The sequence below is a fragment of the Candoia aspera genome, chromosome 6, assembly GCF_035149785.1.
Source record: "Candoia aspera isolate rCanAsp1 chromosome 6, rCanAsp1.hap2, whole genome shotgun sequence".
NCBI classification, from domain to species: domain Eukaryota; kingdom Metazoa; phylum Chordata; class Lepidosauria; order Squamata; family Boidae; genus Candoia; species Candoia aspera.
Genome location: NC_086158.1, coordinates 80,334,105 through 80,356,290, shown reverse-complemented (window position 1 = coordinate 80,356,290; position 22,186 = coordinate 80,334,105). Strand labels below are relative to the sequence as shown.

The window sequence follows — 22,186 nt, the reverse complement described above, 5'->3', positions numbered from 1 at the left end:
TATTGATACCGATATCAATATATATGGTTGAAGATTAAAATACTACCTATACAATAGTTTTAAACAGTACTGTTTTTCAGTCCTAAATACAGTGTATTTACAGGTGACTAATTTAAATAGTAGCTGACTGGATTTACTCATCACACTGATACTTCATGTGTGTCAGGGTCAGCCTCGCTCCGAATAAGACATGGACTCACTTAATAGGGATTAAGGATTTCCAGTTTATTGGAACGGTATGCTTGACAGAACGAAAAACGGGAATGGAGTCGTGGTGGCCCGGTGTCCTGTTTTATACCCCCTTGCCGGACCCCGTGCTATTCCACCCTCCATTGTCCCCATTCCCCTGACCGGACGGGAGATTTAGATGTTGATGGGATTTGTGATGGTTGTTTGGGCGTTTTCCCGGCTGCTGTCTTTGTCCTGTTGGTGCAGGTGCGTCCTCCGGGGCACAAGGCGTGAGTCCTTCTGTGTCATCGATGCTTATCTGAATTACCTTGTGATGTCTTTCTATTAAGCTGTAGATCAGTTCATGGGTGTGGGTGCTTGGATGATTAGTTGAGCATTGATTTGATTATGATCCTTCCTCTCTTTCCTGATGATCATGATCCACGTTGTGAGGCTCTTGTGTGCCTTGCAACGGGGTCATGACATGCTGCCCCCTGAAGATGTCTTTAAGGTGCTGGTTTCCCTGGGTATGCCTCATGGAAGCGTCTAGTCAGTTGTTTTGCTAAGACGTGTTGTGCCTGGACCCACTCTGGGTGTGGGAAATGCTTCCATTTGATGAGGTATTGTAGTGTGCCCCTTTGTTTTCTTGAGTCCAGTATCTCCTGTACCTCAAAATGCTGTTGTTTGTCTATCATGATGGGTGGGGGCGGGGGGTTTTCCGTGTGCCATTTGGAAGGGCTTGTTGGTTTCAGCAGGGCACAGTGGAATACCGGATGGATCCATCGTAAATTGTGGGGCAGTTCCAGTTTGAATGTGACCAGATTGATTACTTCTGAGATTTTAAAGGGTCCGATGAATTTTGGTGCCAGTTTTTTCGAGGGTTGTGGGGTCTTTATGAACTTAGTGGAGAGGTAGACCCTTTCTCCCACTTTGTAATTCGGTGCCTCCGCCCTATGATTGTCTGCAAATTTTTTGTACGTGGTTTGTGCGTCCGCTAGGGCCGTTTGGATGATTGGCCAGGTTGTCGCCAGTTGTGCTGCCCAGTCGTCTGGTGAGCAGGGTGGGGCGTCTGGTTGCGGTAGTTCTGGTATTGGTACAAAGTCCCTTCCGTAGACCACCTTAAATGGGGTGTGGCCAGTGCTTTGATGTACTGCATTGTTGTAGGCTACCTCTGCAAAAGGTAGTAGGTCCACCCAGTTGTCCTGTTGGTAGTTTATGAATGCCCTTAGGAACTGTTCAAGGGTTGAGTTTAGGATCTCTGTAGATCCGTCTGTGTGTGGATGCCACGCAGTGGACAGTGCCTGTTTGGTGCCAATGAGTTTTAAAAATTCGCTCCAAAATTTGGACGTGAACTGTGTGCCCCTATCGGTCACCAAAAGAGAGGGGGCGCCATGGATCCTATATATGTGTGTGAGGAACAGGCGTGCCAATTGTTGCGCGGTGGGGATGGTCGCGCAAGGGATAAAGTGTGCCTGTTTTGAAAAGTAGTCTTTTACCACCCAGATGACTGTTTTCCTCTGGCTGGGTGGCAGGTCTACTATAAAATCCATGGAAATTTCTTCCCAGGGGCGGGAGGGACTGGCTACTGGCTGTAACAGCCCTTGGGGTTTCCCCCCCTTCCGTTTGGAGGTGGCACATGTGGGGCAGGCGGCGACATAGTCTTTGATGTCTTTTCTAAGAGTTGGCCACCAAAATTGCCGTTTCATTAAATGTAGGGTTTTTACGAACCCAAAATGCCCCGCAGTTTTATCGTTGTGTGAGCGGTTTAAAACTTCCCCCCACAATGACTCTGGCACGTACAAAGCTTTCCCTTTCCAGGCTAGGTTGTCTTTGAGAGATACATGGTGTCAGTTGTCTTGCAACCAAGTATCCGTTTGTAGCGCTTGAGCTAGTCTTTGTTTCCAGTTGAGCGAAATTGAATGGCGGCTCCGTTCGTTTTCTGGCGTTCGTGCTGGCGTGCGCTGATTCCTCGTCTGGCTGCGCGTGACAGCTGGGCAGCCCAGTTGTTTGTCGGTTCATACTGTCCCCACGATGTCTGAGGCTTGTGTGGCATCCTGTGGCCGTCGGGAGAGGGCATCCGCCAGGAAGTTCTTCCTTCCCGGTATAAATTTTAACGTGAAATTGAACCGGCTGAAGAACTGTGCCCAGCGCACCTGCTTGGGGCTGAGGCGTTTAGGCGTGCTGAGAGCCTCCAGGTTCTTGTGGTCAGTCCAAACCTCTAAGGGGCAGGAGGCCCCTTCCAGTAGGTGCCTCCACGTTTCCAGGGCTGCTTTTACTGCAAACGCCTCCTTTTCCCATACGTGCCATCTCTGCTCCGTTTCGGAGAATTTGCGGGAAAGGTACGCGCAGGGTTTCAGCTGGTTGTCAGAGTCCTTTTGGAGGAGGAGAGCTCCGATGGAGAAATCGGAGGCGTCTACCTGCACTACAAAGGCCTGGTGGGGTCGGGGTGTTGTAATACTGGCTCTGCTGTAAATAGGTTTTTTAGTTTCTCGAACACCGTTTGGCAGTCAGCTGTCCAGTTTAGTAGCGCCCCCGGGTTTCTTGATTTGCGAGTGTCCCCCAAGCCCTTGGTCCTAAGTAGGTTAGTCAGGGGTAATACGATCTCCGCCAGCCCCAGGATAAACCCCCTATAGAAATTCGTGAGTCCGAGGAAACTTTGGAGTTGTCTCCTCGTGCGTGGGTGCTCCCACGCCAGTATAGCTTGGACCTTGCTTGGGTCCATTTCTATTCCTTTTTCCGAAATCCTATACCCTAGATAGTCAATTTGTTGTTTATGAAACTCGCACTTGGAGAGCTTGGCAAACAGCTCTGCCTTGCGAAGTTTCCTGAGCACTTCCTTTAACAACCGTTCGTGCTCATGCTCTGTTTCTGTGTATATTAATACATCATCGAGGTAAACCAGCACCCCCTTAAAAAGGTGGTCACGCAGGACCTCATTGATAAATTGCATGAATACACCCGGTGCCCCTGCCAGTCCGAATGGTAGCACCTTGTATTGAAACGATCCCAATGGGCAGTTGAAGGCCGTTTTCCACTCATCCCCCTCCTTTATTCTTATGCGGTAATAGGCTTCCCTTAGATCTAGTTTAGAGAATACCTTACCCTTTGCCAGGTGGGACAAGATGTCCTTTATTAGGGGCAGTGGGTATTTATTGGATACAGATGCGGCGTTCAGGCCCCGGTAATCTGTACAGAGCCGCAGTGACCTTTCCTTTTTCTCGCGAAAGAGGACTGGGGCTCCTACTGGAGAGTTCGCCGGCTCGATAAAACCCCTCGCCAAGTTCTTATCCACAAACTCCCTTAATGCTGCCAGCTCCCTCTGGGTCATTGCATATATTTTGGGTTTGGGTAGGGGCACCCCTGGGACCAGTTCGATGGTGCAGTCCGTTTTCCTGTGAGGGGGGAGTCTGTCCGCCTCCTTCTCGCAGAAGACGTCTGCGAAGTCCGCGTAGTTGGTTGGCAGGCCGTCTGGCAACGCTGCCTCTCTGTACTCCAAGGTCGTCGTTGCCCTTCCCATTGCTGCCCGGGGGACCCTGTCCCCTGTGGGTGCTTGGTAGCGCCCGTCAGAAAACTTGATCTCTCTAGTTTTCCAGTTGATACTTGGGTTATGCTACACGAGCCATGGGATCCCTAGTATAAGCAGGGGCTGCCCCACTGGCCACGATGAAAGCCAATTTTTCCTCGTGGCTGCTGAGCCGTAGCGCGATCTCGCTGGTGTATCGGGTGACCGGGCCCCCTCCCGCTGCTGATCCTTCAAGCTGCGTAAACACCAAATGGTGCTGAAGTGGATAGCAGCGGAGGTTAAGTGTGGCTACCAGGTCTGGGTGCATTAAGCACTTAGAGCAGCCTGAATCAATCAGTGCCCAGACCTTTTCTGTCTTTTCCCCATGGGTGAGGGTAATGCGGACATAGAGGGTGGGGCATTTTTCACTCACCCCTCCGTCGGTGTGCCTATTACCTTTTTCCACCTGTCTTCTGGCGCCTCTTAAGCCAGGTGGTTGGCGTTTCCCGTCGGCTCATCGGAGTTGCTTTCCTCCTCCTCTGAGCTGTAGGGGAACTGTTTGGCTCTGTTCTCCCCCATCACCACTGGCAGTTTTCTTGGCGCTGGGCTTGGCGTGGCTGGTGCCCTCCACGTGCTCTCCCTGGGTTTAGTTTTGGGGCAAGCCGCCGCCTTGTGATTGTCCTTGCCGCACTTGAGGCACTGGCCCTTTGCGAATCGCTGGTCCCGTTCCTCCTTCCGCGGGTGGGGCCTTGCCTTCCCCGGCCCCGCAGCTGTGCATGATGTTCTCGTTGCCTCCGCCTGCTGCGCTTCCCTCTTGGCTTGGAGGAAAGTGTCTTGGGCATCCTCTGCTTCCCCCGCCAGACGGATCCACTCAGCCAGGGAGTTGGGGTTGTTGCAGCAGAGTGCCCACCTGAGTACGTTCAGGTTGAGTCCTTCTTTAAATTTCTCGATCAGGATTGACTGAGACCAGACTTCCACTTTTCTGGCCAGGGCTTGAAACTCCATGGCATACTCTGCCATGGGGCGCTGTCCTTGCCGGAGCGCTTTCAAAGTCCGTTTTGCCCTTTCTTTCTCCAGGGGGTCCCTGAAGTGTAGTTCCATCGCCCGAAGGAACTCGTTGCTGTCCTGCAGCTCCCGGGCGCCTGATTGGCACAGTTGGATGTACCAATCAGCGGCCCGTCCTTTCAATTTTATGGCCAGGGCATTAACTTTGCCCTTTTCTGTCCTGAAACAGGGGCCCCACTCTTTGAGGTAGTACCTGGCATTAGTCAGGAAAAAGGAGAGTTTCGAGGGGTCCCCGTCGAACTTTATGCCAAAGTCCTTGGCTGCCATTCTGGTTGGGCTCCAGGTCACATCTGGGCTGTGCAGCGTGCGTCACGGGGGCTGGCGCAGGTCGTCTCGTCTCCTGGCGTCTGGCGGTGTCGGTGTCCTCTCTCGCCAGGTCTCTTCGTGAGCAGGTCGTCCCATCGATGGGGTGGGAGGGTGGGATGTCGCCCATCTGGTGGGCTCCTGGAACCGGGCTCTCCCGTAGTCGCCGCTGTCCTCTGGGTCGTCCCTCCGTCTCTCCTCCGGGTGCACCTCCAATCGTCGGCTGGGCTCCTGGGACCGGGCTCTCCTGTAGTCGCCGCCGTCCGCTGGGTCGTTTCTCCGTCTTTCCTCCAGGTGCGACTCCGGCCATCGGGTGGGCTCCTGGTACCGGACTCTGCCGCGGTCTGCGCCGTCCTCTAGGTCGCCCCTCCGTCTCTCCACCGGGTGCGCCTTCGGACCTCCGGTGCCCTCCTTGATGCTGCCGCCGTGGGATTCCTGCACCGCCGTCAGCTTCTGGAGCAGCAGCTGTACCGCCTCCAGCCTCTCCTCCAGTGTGCTTAGCCTCGCCGCCGTCCGCGAACTCCTTCGGGTGCGCTCGACTCTCCGCTCACCCTCGACTTCGGCCGCCGTGGATGATGGTCCATCCCTCGATTCCTCCGGGGTGCCTGACGAACCTAGAGAGGATCCCCCCGTCTCGTCCGCGGTGGCCCGCGGGCCATGGGACGCCTGGGTGTTCCCCCCCCCCTTTTCTCTTCCTCCGAGCTGGATCCCGCGCTTACCTGGGCGTTGCCCTGCCGGGACCTCAGGCACATCCCACCCAAGGGGAGGGGAGCTTCGCCGCTGGTTGCCGGGTGGTCACGTCGCTGCACTCCGTTGTTCTCCATACCTAGCGGGGTCCCTCACAAACTGGTTGGATAGGTGCTAGGTGAAAAAAAATTTTCGATTCCCATTTTTATGTCAGGGCCAGCCTCGTTCCGAATAAGACATGGACTCACTTAATAGGGATTAAGGATTTCCAGTTTATTGGAACGGTATGCTTGACAGAATGAAAAACGGGAATGGAGGCGTGGTGGCCCGGTGTCCTGTTTTATACCCCCTTGCCGGACCCCGTGCTACTCCACCCTCCATTGTCCCCATTCCCCTGACCGGACGGGAGATTTAGATGTTGATGGGATTTGTGATGGTTGTTTGGGCGTTTTCCCGGCTGCCGTCTTTGTCCTGTTGGTGCAGGTGCGTCCTCCAGGGCACAAGGCGTGAGTCCTTCTGTGTCATCGATGCTTATCTGAATTACCTTGTGATGTCTTTCTATTAAGCTGTAGATCAGTTCATGGGTGTGGGTGCTTGGGTGATTAGTTGAGCATTGATTTATGATCCATCCTCTCTTTCCTGATTATCATGATCCACGTTGTGAGGCTCTTGTGTGCCTTGCAACGGGGTCATGACAATGTGCTTCATTTGTTATGGCTTACTACAGGAATTCTCAAACTTTGGGTCCTGAGCAATCATCACAGGTTTACAGGTGTTTCTACATCTGTTTCTCCAGTTCATCTGGGCTTTTAGGAATTGGGTTTCTCTTTCTAATCTGCTGCTCTTTGAATTCATTTCTTTGGCTGTACAGCGAGCGATTCTCTTCTAGGTCCTGTTTCTTGAGATCAGGTAACACCAAAACTCCATGCACTTTTCCTGGAGCCTTAAAAGAGGTGAATTCTGCTTTCCCTGAACAAGCTGGGAGCAGAACCAAATTCTGACTGGGTGCCAATTTTGTGTGTTCAGGGGGGATAAACGATAGAACAAGGAACCCATTTGATGCTAAGATGATAGCTGGCACCGTCAGGACCAGCTGAGCAGGAGTTCATTAGTTTTATTCATGGGGGGACACAAATTCATTTATCATTCTAGGGTATCATATATATATATATACTAATCCCTTCAATTGTGTCTGATTTTTGGAGACTGCCTGGACAAGTCCCTGCAGTTTTCTTGGTGAGGTTTTTCAGAAGGGGTTTGCCATTGCCTCCTTCCTAGGGCTGAGAGAAAGTGACTGCCCCCCAGCACCCAGCTCGCTTAGTGCCTAAGGCGGGACTAGAACTTATGGTCTCCCAGTGTCTAGCCTTAACCACTACACCAAACTGGCTTTCAGGGTATCATATTGTTGTTTATTCATTCAGTCGCTTCCGACTCTTCGTGACTTCATGGACCAGCCCACGCCAGAGCTTCCTGTCGGTCGTCAACACCCCCAGCTCCCCCAGGGACGAGTCCGTCACCTCTAGAATATCATCCATTCACCTTGCCCTTGGTGGGCCCCTCTTCCTTTTGCCCTCCACTCTTCCTAGCATCAGCATCTTCTCCAGGGTGTCCTGTCTTCTCATTATGTGGCCAAAGTATTTCAGTTTGGCCTTGAATATCATTCCCTCAAGTGAGCAGTCTGGCTTGATTTCCTGGAGGATGGTTTGATCTTCTTGCAGTCCAAGGCACTCTCAGAATTTTCCTCCAACACCACAGTTCAAAAGCATCGATCTTCCTTCGCTCAGCCTTCCTTATGGTCCAGCTCTCGCAGCCATATGTTACTATGGGGAACATCATTGCTTTAACAATGCGGACCTTTGTTGTCAGTGTGATGTCTCTGCTCTTAACTATTTTATCGAGATTGGTCATTGCTCTTCTCCCAAGGATCAGGGTATCATATAGGGTATAACAAATTTCAAGAATTCCTGGCTTTGTGTGTTGTGTGAGCCCAAGTACTGTGGCTTGTAAACCAGGGTTTATGGCTTAGCATGTTAAATAATCAGCCAGTTGGGGTTTATTCAATGAACCGTGATTAAACAAAGCACAACCAAGTGTGATGTATGAACGCTGCTGCACTGTTAGTCTGTACTTTGTTAGTAATATGGAGAGGAATGTTGAAGGTGGAACACATTGATTGTGTTTATAATCTTTCATGATCTTGTTGGACTTTGTGAAATGGACTTCTAATCTGTTCAAGTGCTGACTAATTGAAGTAGAAGGAAAAGCCAATTAAGACCAGAAGAAGCATGGATTTCTGAATACCTGTTTGACAGCTTTAGCATTTGTTAGCATTGAACTTTTTATATTATCAGTGCTTAATAAATATTCCAAAGCAATAGCCTTTGCCATCTGACATTTCATATATCTGATTTTCATTTTCTGTGTGCTCAAAGTGAAGTCTAAAACTTACCTGGCTTAAGAAATGCAGAGATTAGTGGAAAGTCTCCCTTGAATCTTCTGGCTTCATGTGTGCTTCCATTTCATTTTCTTGGCTATAGTAAAGGAGTTTGCCATTGCTGCCTTGTTGGGGGGTCGGGGGGGCATCTCAGTCTAGCTCCATTCCGTTTTCCATCCAAGTACTAACCAGATCCAGCCCTGTGTATTTTTTTGAGATCAGATCTGCTGGGAATATGATTGCAGATGCAAGCACCATATGAATGAAAAGATGTTTATGGGGGTGGGGGTCTGTTGTCACTACATTTAGTGCTAAAGCAAAATATTTGCTGCTGGAAAATAAGTTAAATATGTTTTTATAAACAAAAAAGGTACACGTTTTTCATTTATTCAGGTTCATAGAGGTGTTGAATAACCTGCGAGGGGGAAGGCACTGAGCTAGTGATTCCACATGGAGTTGCCCTGGACTCAAGCGCCTCCCCTTCGGGATAACCAACTGGCACTACCTGCTAAGTAGCAGTGGAATGACCATAGAATAGTATGCCCAACTTCCAATTCTTGTAGGTGGCCCAGGAGGGCACCATGGTTGATGGAATCAAAAGCTGCTCAGAGGTCTGTAGGTCCAAGAAGAGCAGATGCCTCCATCTAAGTCCCAATGAAGGTGATTCATCAGAGCAACCAATGCAGCTTCTGCCCATGTTGAGGCCTGAAAACTGGCTGACATTTTGTGTTTTTTTTTTAATGTTTTATATTTTGTACAAGTAAGTTTTTCTTCATTTTAGCAGGGTGTATGTTCTATTAATAACGTTAACATTTATGAAGCCATGCATTTATCCCATGCCAACCTGTGATCTTGTATTTTGAGGAATGCAGCTTTTCTGAAGGGCAAACTGCTGTTAGGTAGAGAAGCCGGTTTAGGGACTCTAAAGAGTATTTTCTGCTTTCCATACTGTACTGCCCAATTTGTTGGCACCCTCAAATGGTTATTCTCACAACTTTATAAAACAAAGGGTACTCCAGTAGTCTGTTTAAACTCACCTAATTCACTTTTAATGGAAGAACAGTGTTTCTTTCTTTGGCACAGGGAACAATTTGGCTTTGAGTTGATCTTTCAGTGCTTCTACTACCTTCAATTAAGAATATGCAGCCAGGTCCTCTCTTTTTTAAGATGACTGTAAGAAGAATTCTGAATCCTACTTCTTGGAGGAAAAATATTACTCCACTGAGTACTGGAGAAACAGGACAACAGCTGCCTTCCAATTCTTAATTACACCTCTGCACTCTTATTGCTGGATCCACATGGTTACAGTACTGTAAAGAAATGTCCTTTTCTCACCCAACTTATAAGTCAGTGTTTCTGAACCGTGGCAACTTCAAGATAGGTGGACTTCAACTCCCAGAATTCTCCAGCCAGCCAGCTGGCTGGAGAATTCTGGGAGTTGAAGTCCACCTATCTTGAAGTTGCCATGGTTCAGAAACACTGACTTATAAGCAGTTATAACCTGCAGCTTAAAATAAGGCTGCAATCTTCTTTGAAAGTTAATAGTCTGGAGCAAGCAGAGTTGCTTAAAGAAGAGTTTACAAAGAACAGATGATGGTAAGTGGAGAGAACAGCATTTTTCTCCAGTGTTTCTTCTACCTCCAGGAAGTCGTGCTGACTAGATTAATGTAGAACATGGAGGAGGTATTTGAGAGTTCCTCTCAGGCATGGCATTGCCATCAACTGACTGCAATTACAGAATCAGATGAGAGCAAGTCCTCTCGTCACCTCACTAGAAGCAGCACAAACCACTTTTGCCAAGAAGAGGAAGAAAATGTGCTCATCATATTCCTCTGCTGCATTTACTGAATTATAAGAATTTTTGAACGTCAGATTGTCCTTCAGAGAGAGGTTATGAGATAGAAGAATCCAGAGTAGAGATGGGATGGTCTGTTTACTGACTTCAGGACGGAACTGGAGAAACCAGCTAGGTGCGTTTCTCCTCCAGAGAATTAATTTTTCATTTCTTTCTTGCATGCTGTGTTTGTCAGTGATTTGTGTCCATAACTAAGTGGGAGGGCAATAGAAGGGTGTTCCAGGGATTGTAACTTCCTGGCAGCATTATTACTTGGATATTCCAGTCTGTTGCAACCTTCCGTCCTACCCCTATCGATGTAGACTTGATTCTGATTTGTCTAGTACAAGCATCTAATGCTCATGGACAGCTAATAAAATTATGATGCGTCAGAACGCAGCTCATTTTGTTCCGGAAAACTCAACTCAACGCTTCTTCTCTCACCCTTCCTTTCCTCCTTTGATGTTTTTCCTTAGATCTGGCAGATTGCAAATTGATGACGTTCCCCATCGCCCTGTATAAAGTCATGAGGCATGTGGCTGAAGGCATACATCTCATCACACTGGCCAATAATGAGCTGAAGTCTGTAACCAGCAAATTCATCATCACTTTTAGCCAGCTGAGAGGTAGGTGTGCATCTCTGAAGTTAGCAATAAAAAGGAGGAGTCGGTGTTGTTGCTATTCCTCTTCCAAACATGAGGACTTCTTCATTTTAAAAACTTATTTGTAGCATACATTACATGTTTTTCCTCAGTGACCATGAATATAACATTATGGATCCTTAGTAAAGCAGCAATTATCAAAATAAAATTACCCCTCTACCAAGCGTTATCAGCAGTATGATAATCTTAGCTTGTCACAGCCTCTTAAAAGTCTAATGCCAGGTAAGATCTAAATGCCGGCAAAAATTACACGTGGGAGGCCCCTATAGGAAGATTATTTTTGAATTTTAGATTGAATCTTCTTGCTGTTGTGATGACGTTCTTATTCTGCCTTATACTCAAGTAGCGATTTATATCTTTCATTATTCTATAGTGTTCTCTGCAATGCAGAATGATCCTATGTCCCTCCGTGACCCACTGCTTTTATTGTTTTCATTTAAGCCAGAGGGTCCCAAATTGCAGGTTACAGTCCCATGGGTGTGTAAACAGCTAAGGGCATTAAAAAATAAAAAAACAAACTAATCAAGTTTGCACAGGTAAAATGGGAGCACTTTCAAAACTCACTTGCCCTTCCTTTTGCTGTGTAAACAGCTTCCGGCAGCGGTGAGAATCCCTTGATAGATAGATTAAAATTTGATTTTTAAAAGCAAGTGGTATATTATCTCATGCCAAATCCATTAATTTAATTTGGAGGGAGGTCACTCAAAATCTTTTATCATAAAGTTTGAGAATGAACTAGTATCCATCAGTGGAAAGCAGAAAGTGGCACAAGTTTGTTGCCAGTAAAGGAGCTTATAGCATTGATGTCTGTCGCCAGCTCGGGGGTGGGGGGTGTATTGATTCCGTATATAGAAGATAATGATTTTAATAAATAAGAGGAAGAACTGGCATCATATCTTTTAAGATGAATAAATGATTCCCTGACAGATTTAATTACCTCCTCCAAAGGCTGAAAGGAATTTTAATCAGTGTAATCAGATTGTTGAAAAGTAGTGAAAGTTGGACAGAGTTTGAGGAATATATAGAGTGAAAGATGGATATCACTTCCATTCAGTGAACTATAATCTATTATAGGAATATAACTATAATGCCACATCTAAATAACATGAGCTTTGGTGCAATATATACTAAAGAAGCAACAAAACGTGGTTGTAAAGAAGGATTCATGTGGTTCAGCACAGGCATCGAACAAAGCTACATGCTGTATTTTGATAAATCGATTCTAACAGACAAGTGATTGAGTCGCTGAGCAAATAATACTTAGAGAGGAAAGATAAGTATATATTGTTGCTTATGTTTATATTTTAATGTTTTATGTACTGTTAGCCACTCAGAGTTGCTGGAGTGAATTGGGTGGCTATACAAATTGATTAAATGAATAAATATTTCAGAAGCTCTGCAAGCTTTATGCAAAAGTATGAAATCATGAAAGAATCAATGGGGGGGGAAATGAGTGTCCCTCCAACTATAGGTATCAATCATCTTAACTGTATCACTCTTATATTCTTGAAGTAAAATCAACTCTGGTGTTGTCTTTATCCAATAATTTAGCTGGGAGACTAAGAGTATAAGGTAGGAAACCTTACAGAGATGGGAGCTTCTTTCACATTGAAGACTGCAGTTGGCTTTTGAGTGACATGCCAGGGCCATACCCAGGAAGGGAGGTTGTGCAAAGGCAAACAAGTAGGCGAGGTAAAAAATACACTTGGTTTGATTTCCATTTCCAGTATTATCCTACTTTGGACACATTATGCGAAGACCCAGCTCTCTGGAGAAGGTTCTAATGCTGGGAAAGGTGGAAGGAATAAACCAGAGCATTTACATATCCCCACAATGCGCACAGAGCTTTTTTCTTAAAAAAATCAAACAGCCCAACTGCTCCCCTCAAAAACTCTGACTTCTCTTCAGGAGACCTCCCATATGCAATAACCCATTCTTTTCCAGGGCATTCCATCGGAAGATCAGTTTCACTTGTGGCTTGCAACTCGATCTCTCCCTTTAATTTCTTCAACTCAACTATCCAATCTTCGTCCAACATTTCAGCAGAAGCCCCAATCTCACTGTTAGAAGAAACATTTCTATTGCTGTTAAATTCTTATTTCATCCACGACATCCCCAACCAGATGACAGATTTTCGACTTCATATTTTCCACAATGTCCCGAATGCCTTGCATAAAAACTTGGTAGAAGTCAGAAAGAGACTGTTTAAAATCTTGTTGGAAGTCAGAGAAAGTCTGTTTAAAATCCTCCATATCTCATGCAGTAGATTATGGCACCTCCAGGAGCTTAACCAGCGAAAGTCAAAGATATGAAAGAATTCCAAAATGTGTTTACACAAGTGAAAGTGAGATATGCAGACAGTTCCCCAGGGAAAGTAGAAGCAGAAAACTGAAAGTTCAAAACAGCCGATGCATTGTGTAGGAGAATGCTAATATCTTCAAATTTAGTACAAAAATAGTAACAGGGAGACAATTATTTGCTCTCAAGCCTCCTTAATATTTGGATGGAAAACAAAGTCCAAAACTTAAAAAGGATTGTTTTTAAAAAATTGATCCCCAAAATAACGATAAGCACCAAGAGAACCCACTTCTCCTTGCTGTAGAAAGCCTCTCTTAGGGTACGTGTACTTAAAAGAAATAAAGTGTAAATTCGGTGACTTAAAAATGGGGTGGCCGGTCTTAGTGTCCCTTTAAGGCTACAGCGTGGCTTGGGAATGGTGAGGTCCCAGCCTCCCGGCTGCTCTTACCAGTCGAGTGCGAATGCTGTTTGCAATCTGGCTGCAAGCAGCCATCCGGAGGACAGATGGGATGATTCCAGGTGTTTTTCTTTTTCTGGAAAAACACTCCTTGGCTTCAGGAAAAGTCTGCCTGAGCCCAAAAAAACTGCTGCATTGTCAGTTCTGCCTGCTGAGCCCATGGACACAGCTGTTCAGTCTGCCATGTCCCCACCAGAAGTCCTGATTATCTGTTTTCCAAAGGTATCTGATTGGCTACTGTAAAATGCTTTGCTAGATTTTACATCTAATCCAGTATGACTCTTTTTATTTAAAACTAAATAAGAAAATTATAACAAAAACATGTATGATGAATAAAACTAGGGAATATTGTGGGAAAGGTTTCCAATTTTCATCCTTTGTGTAAAGTTTGCTGCTTTATTCTGGTTCTAAATCAAGATTTGAATCTTATACATGATTTGTCACCCAAAATGCACCCAAAGTCAATCAAATATGCTGTCCTTCGTCAATAGCCTGCACAGCAACAGGCATCCTGAATAAAAAATGAATTGTAGCAGCAAAGCTGTGCCTTTAGGATAAAAGGTTGAAGATGTCAACCTTCTTCTCACAGGAGAACTGCCTTCTGCCCTGGTATGTGCCTTGCTAGTTCTTGGTGCAACAGCAGTCAAGGGAGTACTTCATCTAGTACCCTCCTCTGAACCTGGCATGTGAGAGAAATAGGACTCCCACCCCCCTGTGCTACTCTCTGGTAAATTAAAAGGTAAAAAAATGAGATAAATGATATAGGAGCATATCCTGGCCCTGTAGTGTTAAGGCATGTGGCTAGGGAAATCAGCCCCTCTTCTTCCTCATCTTTTTAGGAGATAGGCTAATCTCCCAAGAGATAAATAAAATCAAGCTCATTTTTTTTTAAAGGAAATGCAAGAATGTAAAAATCCCTTTTTGGTTTTAAGTAGTGACAAGAAACCACTTAATTGCAAAGGATCTAAAGAATAGTTGTTCAAATCCCAGAGAACTGCTTAAAAGAAACTCCCCTAGAAAAATATAAAGGAAAATATAAGATGATGCAAGTCTGCTCTAATTTAAAGGCAACTCTGCTGTGAAGAAGTACCAGATTGTGTAAGACACACAACTACTGAATTTGTATTGAGGACTTAAATACCACAGACAAAATATTCAACTTTAAACACATGAGACAAAATAAAAAATAATCTTAAGCAATATTTCTAACTAGAAAGTATTTTACTTAGCTTTTCAGAAACTTCCACTTTACATTTACCTCTGCTTCAGTTATTCCTGGACTTTCCTTCCAGATCTTGGGGGATTCCTGTCAGTTAATTCTGAAGCTGCTGGAGAGATGGAACAGTTCCCATTTCTTTTCTCAGCCTTGGCTCCCAACTATTTTTGACAAAAAGTATCCAAAGGAAAAATAAGGCTCTGTATATAACAGGAGAATTTAGAAGCTGGAAAATTGGTATTGTTGTTGTTTATTTGTTCAGTCGCTTCCAGCTCTTCGTGACTTCATGGACCAGCCCACGCCAGAGCTTCCTGTCGGGCGACGCCACCCCCAGCTCCCCCAGGGACGAGTCCGTCACCTCTAGAATATCATCTATCCATCTTGCCCTTGGTCGGCCCCTCTTCCTTTTGCCCTCCACTCTCCCTAGCATCAGCAATCTTTTCCAAAATTGGTAGATGTAGACTATGTTGTCCCTGATAGACCAGGGACAACAGGCAACATAAAAAAAAATGGCAGAAGAATTGAACAAAATTTACTTAGGGGTCTGCAGGGAATGGTAAAAAAACGTCAAGATGGCACCCATGATGGTGTGATAAAAGCTTCGCCCATTTTTTTATGCATGGCGCATGTGCAGACATCCCTGGGTCTGAACTTGGTTAAAATCAGCATATAGTGTTAAGTTTGAGCAAACCAAACTCTGAAAAGGAGAGAGCATAAAGTCTAAAGTTCATTTCATTTCATTTCATTTCACGTAATACATTTAATAGAATACAATTACTCCTCTATTCCACTTTGCTCAAATTACAAGTCAGCAGCAATTGTTGGAACAGCAATTTTTGGTGGGGCTGTTGGGATCACATTAAGTCCATTATGTATGGAACTCCAGGGCATAAGTCTGGGCCCCACCCTCTGGCACAAAGTCATTGCCATGCGCAACAGCAACGTCATCTTCCAAGCCAATTTTAGAGCAGAGGGTAATGCCCTCTATCTTGGATGGGGGCAGGGAATGATGTGGCAGTGAAATTTAAGAGAAATGAAGCCTAATTTCACCTAAGGACAGCCACTCATTATTTCTGTCCCTCCTATTGCAATACATAAAGTGTGGAATGGTGGTGTGGTTTTCTATCTGAAATGGCAGATGCAGAATTAAAAAAAAGAGATTAACTTGGCTTGCCCAACAAGCCTTTCTGTTAGAAGATAATGTCAAATCCCTGTTCTGTGTGGTGGCATAGAGCATTCCACATTATAGTAAGTGTATAGAAGTATATAGAAATGTATTGTGGCTTTTGATAGAAGTAGTATAGATGCTTAACCTAACACCCAGTGCTATGACCCTAGAGTGGAGATGGTCAGCAGAAAGACAGTGGAATACAAATAAATACCAGTGTTTATGGTACATGTTGATACCGTCAGGAAGGATACCACAAGTGTGAAAAGTAATAGTAAGGTCAATCGAAGCATTCCGGAGGAAATGGCACTGGGTGATTTCATTACCCCCTTATCTTTCTGTTATCTATCTGTTTCAATGTTGTAGCCAAGGTATATAATGAAGGGAGTGGGCTTACTCGGAGCTCTCTCCTGCAATCTGCTAGCAGGGAGCCCACTGACTCACTGTAAGTATTTTCCAATAAATTATACGTCGTCGTTTCTATCTCCAAATGCTTTGATTGTGATTTTTGTGAGTGTTTTCATCACAATATCCATCCATACCACTGGAGAAGGTTAGCTGTGATCCCTTTTAGATAGACTTTGATCCTTATATAGGCATATGCCTTAGTCTATTTGGAATTCATGTTTCGGGAATAGCATTTCAGGCTTCCTACAATGATCGTAACATTTTTTTCCTGCATAATCCTGAGTCTGCCTTACTGCAGCTCTTCAAGTGTGTTGTTCATTCCAGGTGGTAAATTAAACTGCTGCAGGTGTTGACTCTAGAGAACACTCTGGAGGGGACAGAAGAGCTGCAGATATTTTTTTAAAAATGGTTCTTGTTGAAAATGAACATGAGTTCAGAGCTTGGAACTACTATTAAACAATCACTGTTGCTGTTTAGCTTTATTGTATTACAGTATTTTGATATTGTTCTTCCTATTTATTTTTCTAAAGTTGCATTTTTATGGCTACGCATATCACTTTTAATGCTGAGAAAAGTAGAAGAGTATTTATGAAGTTTTCTTTTTATAAAGAATTTTCTGTTTGTGCCTGCATTTAAGGGTTCAGCGGTTTTATCTCTTGCCCTTCAAAGAGATTGTTTATTTATTTATCGTATTTTTCCACTGCCCATCTCGAAAACAACTCTGGGCGGCTTACAAATGAATTAAAACAGTAAAAATTAAATATCAATTAAAAAGATACATTATAAAATATAAATATACAAATATAGTAAAAGCTCTAAAATATAAAATATGAAATCTAAAACCCAAGATGGTGAAATCACAGTCTTGTTAAAATTTCCCGGGGCCACGTCAAGGTGCCAACCGCCCCCACGACGAACTTATGGTATCCTCATAGTAAAGTTTGGTGTGGTGGTTAAACGCACTGGACTGGAAGATGGGAGATCATGAGTTCTTATCCTGCCTTAGGTGCCAAAGTTGGCTGAGGGACATTGGGCCAGTTGTTCTCTCTAAGCCCTAGGAAGAAGATACCGGCAAGCCACTTTGGAAAAATGTTGAAAATTACATGAGCTTGTTCCCATAGCCAACAAAAGTCAGGGTTTCCTTCAAGGTCCATAACAACAAACATCTGCAATTCTGCCAGGTCGAATTATTTTTGATTGCGTGCCATCAAGTTGGTGTCAACTCTTAGTGACGATTTCCTCCATGACGATCTGTCCTTAACCTGGTCTTTCAGCTCTTCCAGTAGTTCTTCCGACATTGCCACTGTAACTGAGTCCATCCACTATGCTGCTGCGTGACCTCTTCTTCTCTTCTTCACTCCCATTAATCTTCTACACCAATTGTACTATTGAAATGCTTGACAGACAGTGGTTTAGAAGAGTACATTCCAGATGGCCTGCCTGCCTTCCTTTCTTCAAAGTAATGCCTTATGATGAATGCTTTAAGCATCCTATCACAGGCAGTGTATTTATTATATAAAATGACCAGGTAGTCCTCAAGTTATGACAGCAATTGGGACCAGAATTTCTGTTGCTAAGCGATGCGGTCATAAAGTGTGATGTCATGTGACCACATCACTTGGTGATAGCAATTCCTGCAGTCCCTGTCGCCATGCACAGGTGGTCAGGGAGGTGTGGCACAAGCGCGGCAGGGCTTGGGGTGGCTACTGCCAGGTGGGGAGGGTGCACAAGGGTGTGCGAGTAGCTGGGGAGGTGTGGCACGAGCACAGCGAGGCTTGGGGAGGGTGCACAAGTTGGGAAGACTCACTCAAGCAACTTGCGACCTTTGCTGGCTTCCCCATTGACTTTGCTTGTGGGAAGCCAGCAAAGAAGGTTGCAAATTGCAATCATGTGACTACAAGAGGCTGCAACCATTGTAGATGTGAGCTGGTTACCAGGCTCCCAGATCACAATCATGCGACCATGGGGGTGCTGGGACAACTGGAACTTCGAGGACCAGTCATAACCACCACTCATTCAGTGCTGTCGTAACTTTGACCGGTCACTGAACAAGTGATCATTAAGCAAGGACTACCTGTACAACAATTTCTGTAGTCTGATTAGAGAAAATATGAAAAGAGGATGTGTTATCAAAATTCCAAGACTTTACTAGAAGAAGTTTTGAAAGTAGGAAGGCCTTCTGAGCATCCTTAGATCAATGCTTCTACAGTGGTGCTCAAAAGTTAATGAACCCAATTTTTCTGCATAAATATGACCCAAAACATGATCTAGTCTCCACACAAGTACTAAAACTAGGTAAAGAGAACCAAAACATTCATAGATACTTATTTTTCTTTATTTTCTTTCTTCCATTATAATTAATAACAGGACTATTGCCTGAAGTAAAAAAAAACTTTTGGTGGGTAATTATAAGGATCAGTTTATGTTTTTGTTGACTGCTCATCCTGTCCAATTGCAGAACTTAATCTGGAAGGGAATTATATTCATCGCCTGCCAGAAGAGGTCCGGACCCTGTTACATCTGAGAATTATCAACCTTTCCAGGAACAAATTTCACAGCTTTCCTGACCAGCTGACTTCTCTGCAGGCTCTTGAAATAATCAACCTTGAAGAGAATGAGATTACAGGTAAAAGGACATGCATCTGTACATTCAAGTGTCTCTTTGTTAAGACAGTTAGAATACTAGACAGCTTTTCGCTCTCAGTGTTTAACGTTGTCTTAAAATTTTTAGCCTTTTCTGTGCGTGCAGGTATTGTTTGACCTGTAGTTAACCATGCATATTCCGAAGCTCACGGTTTTCACACATAACATGATAGATTTATCCCATGGCATTTCTAGTTAAAAGAACTATCTCCCTTGGTGTGCCTCACCTGGCTAAACTTGTCAGGGCTTGGACACTAAACTTTGGCAGTTGTAGTTAGTCCTCGCATTGGGGACTATTTAGGAAATCCAGGGATATTGGCTCACCTGGGAAGACAAAATGTTAGGGTTTTTCTTAATATGGTGGAGAACACAGACACAAAAACTGTTTTTTTTCCCCTCAACACTGTTTCCTTGTACAAAAGTGAACTCCTATTCCTTCTGAACTTAATGCTAATTCTCTGTTACTTTCTATTTTCCTGCCTATCTTATACTACTGTCTTCCTATTAGTATAAGTTTGCAACTACTTCTATTCTTACTTAATCTACAAATTTCTGTCTCTAATGTTCTGTTTCTATGTTCCTATTCCTATGTTTCCCTCTCCTATTTCTTAGCTCTTTAAATCTTTCCTTTCCCCCCAGGTCTTCAGCTCTTGTAGCCAATCTCAGCCCATTGTCATGGGAAAACCCTTTTCACTCCTTTATAGACTCATGAATGGGCTTTTCTCTCCCCTCCAACACTCACAGTCCTCTGTCTCTGAAGCTGCGTTGTGGTGCTCTGCACCTGGGCGGCTGCACGCAGTGGGGTTGGTTCGGTTTGCAGACTCTGGTTGGGCTCTTTTTCTCCCCCATCTCTCAGCTCTGTCTCTCAGCCAGTCTTGCAGCTCCATGAATTGCAGTTTTCTCTTGCTGTCTGAAGTCTGCTGCTGAGGTGCTGGTCTTTGGGTTGGAGGTTTCTCTTCCCCACATCTCTGCTGTCTTCCAGGTGTGACTCCTTTCTGGACACACTCACACACGTGCTTGCTTTCGCTTCCCTTTTATGAAACAGACTCTCCAATGAAGGAGAGGGTGGGTCTGTTTTAACCCTCCTTCCCAGGTTGCACCAAAACTCTGGATCCCAGGAGGGAAATATGGCTGCTCACTCCAGGCGGTGACTTCACTCTTCCACACACACACACACAAAAGCCCTATATGAAGGGTGTGCCTCACTGCTTCTATACCTTATCAAGAAAACTGTATCAAGCAGTGTTTCTCAACCTTGGGAACTTTAAGATGTGTGGACTTCAACTCCAGAAAAGAAAAGAAAAGAAACTCCCTTTGCTGTCTGGGGAATTCTGGGAGTTGAAGTTCCCAAGGTTGAGAAACACTGGTATCAAGTGTCAACTGAACTTGAAGGAACCTTTAACACTTAGCCTAAGAAGAAATTTGGTTGTGATGCATTAAAAGAAAACCTAGGATGGTTCTATATACTAATTTAAAGGCCAGCTATTCAAAGCCATCAAATCTGTCATTTGATGGCTTTGAATAGTTGTAAAATAAGGCAACAAATTTCTCAGTAAAGATGCTGCATCATAGACTACCTATGGTCCTTTTTAAGGCCTTCCAAAGTCTTGGTTCAACAGAGTCTTAGAGAACTTCACTGTAACTTTTTCCAGACAAGAGCTGCTCTTGGTCTTTGGATGGTGGCCACATTCCAAAATGTGGGCTTAAGGGGGATGGGGCAAAACTAAATTTTACTTCATTTTCTTTCTTTCTTTTTTTATCTGTTGTGTCTGATTCTTGGAGACTGCCTGGACAAGTCCTTACAGTTTTCTTGGCAAGGTTTTTCAGAAGTGGTTTGCCATTGCCTCCTTCCTAGGGCTGAGAGAGAGTGACTGGCCCAAGGTCACCCAGCTGGCTTTGTGCCTAAGGCGGGATTAGAACTCAAATCTCCCAATTTTTAGCCTGATGCCTTAACCACTACACCAACTGAGCTCTCTTCATTTTTAATGAGAAGTACATTTTAAAAAATGCATTACACACAGACACATATATTCAGTGCATCCCTGAAATAAAATTTGCGACTTGGCCTACTGTATTTAAATCAGTGAAAACAGGAAATTCTTCATAGATTTGAATAAGTAGAAATAAAGAGTCTACAACTTATATTGCAGATAAAATAGTGTTCATGGCAAAGCATGCATTTTTCAAATATTAGTAGTAAACCTAAGGTTAAAACAGAGATGTCTGCACATATCTTACTGTAGAAGATGATTCCTGTGATACCCATTTTGCTATGCAATCATTTTAGAGGCCAAGGGAATTTGCTTGAAATCTGTTTTTCCTGAGTGTTGCAATAGCCTATTAAATATTGGTAGATTTTATATTAGGAACTTGTATGCGCATTTTATATCGGTGTTGACTTAGTTTTTAGATTTGGCACCATTCTTCCCCCAAACTGTTTATTGCTTTTTATTTTTAAGCATAATTCTGGGTGATAATTGAATCTCTGTCTTATAGCAAAACAACCAGGGGGGAGATCCTGATAGGCTATTAATAGGAACACGTTTTCCCCTCTTAATAACTTATTAAGATGTGTCTGGTTGCTGTGTGCTTATTTTCCCCCTTCTGTTTGTTTGGGTTTTTTCTCCCTAGTTTCCAAACATAAGCGTAACTTCAGTGTTATAAACTGAATGTGCAGAAGTCTCAGAATGTCAGACAGTGGTGATGGCCAATTAATTCATGTAGAAAGGGGGAGAGAGACTTGTCAGGAACTTGGATAGATCAATACTCCGACATGTCTTATCTCTTGGTGAAAAAAGGAAAAGAAGGCAAAGCTGTCTGTTGATATTAATGTTTGATTAAAATTTCCAGGTAAGAGTTGGAACAACTAGGTAACAGTGAGTGCATGCATGCACAGTGAATATGTTTTCTATTCTCATAATTTGGTAAGCAACAATGGAGATGCAGCTGTGATCTCATTCCTGAATTCAGTTGGTAGCCTTCAGCAGCCTACACATCTCTTGGTTGTTCCTGTGCTGTAGACTAGTATGTCTCATGTGGTATCCTCTGATATTTTGGGATTGTAATTCAACATAAGCAGTTGTAGTCCTTATATATCTAGAGAGGCACCAACTCAGAGGTCCTGTGTATGTAGTAGATGTATTCTTCTGGGTTGTGGACAAAAAGGGAAGAGACATGCATGTATGTACCACCCTGGCTGTGAATGTCTTTTTCTTACTGTCTTTTTTGTGAAATCCCATTAAGTCTGGGAAATCTCTATAAGATCTATTTTCTTTGCTGCTACTGCTAATCCCTTTTCTGATTTGGAAATTATTTTCTTTGTCTTCTTTCTTTCATTATGC

General features: G+C 44.3%; 1 protein-coding gene across 2 annotated transcripts in view; it reads left to right on the top strand.

Annotated features, from left to right (window-relative positions):
- The window catches only part of LRRC20 (leucine rich repeat containing 20), a 69,908-nt gene that overhangs the window by 19,095 nt on the left and 28,627 nt on the right, over positions 1 to 22,186 (top strand). For both annotated transcript variants that reach the window (XM_063307507.1, XM_063307508.1), the window contains exons 3-4: positions 10,470 to 10,619; positions 18,661 to 18,828. In XM_063307507.1, the coding sequence (XP_063163577.1) occupies positions 10,470 to 10,619; positions 18,661 to 18,828 (318 nt within the window). The remainder of the gene's footprint in view (positions 1 to 10,469; positions 10,620 to 18,660; positions 18,829 to 22,186) is intronic.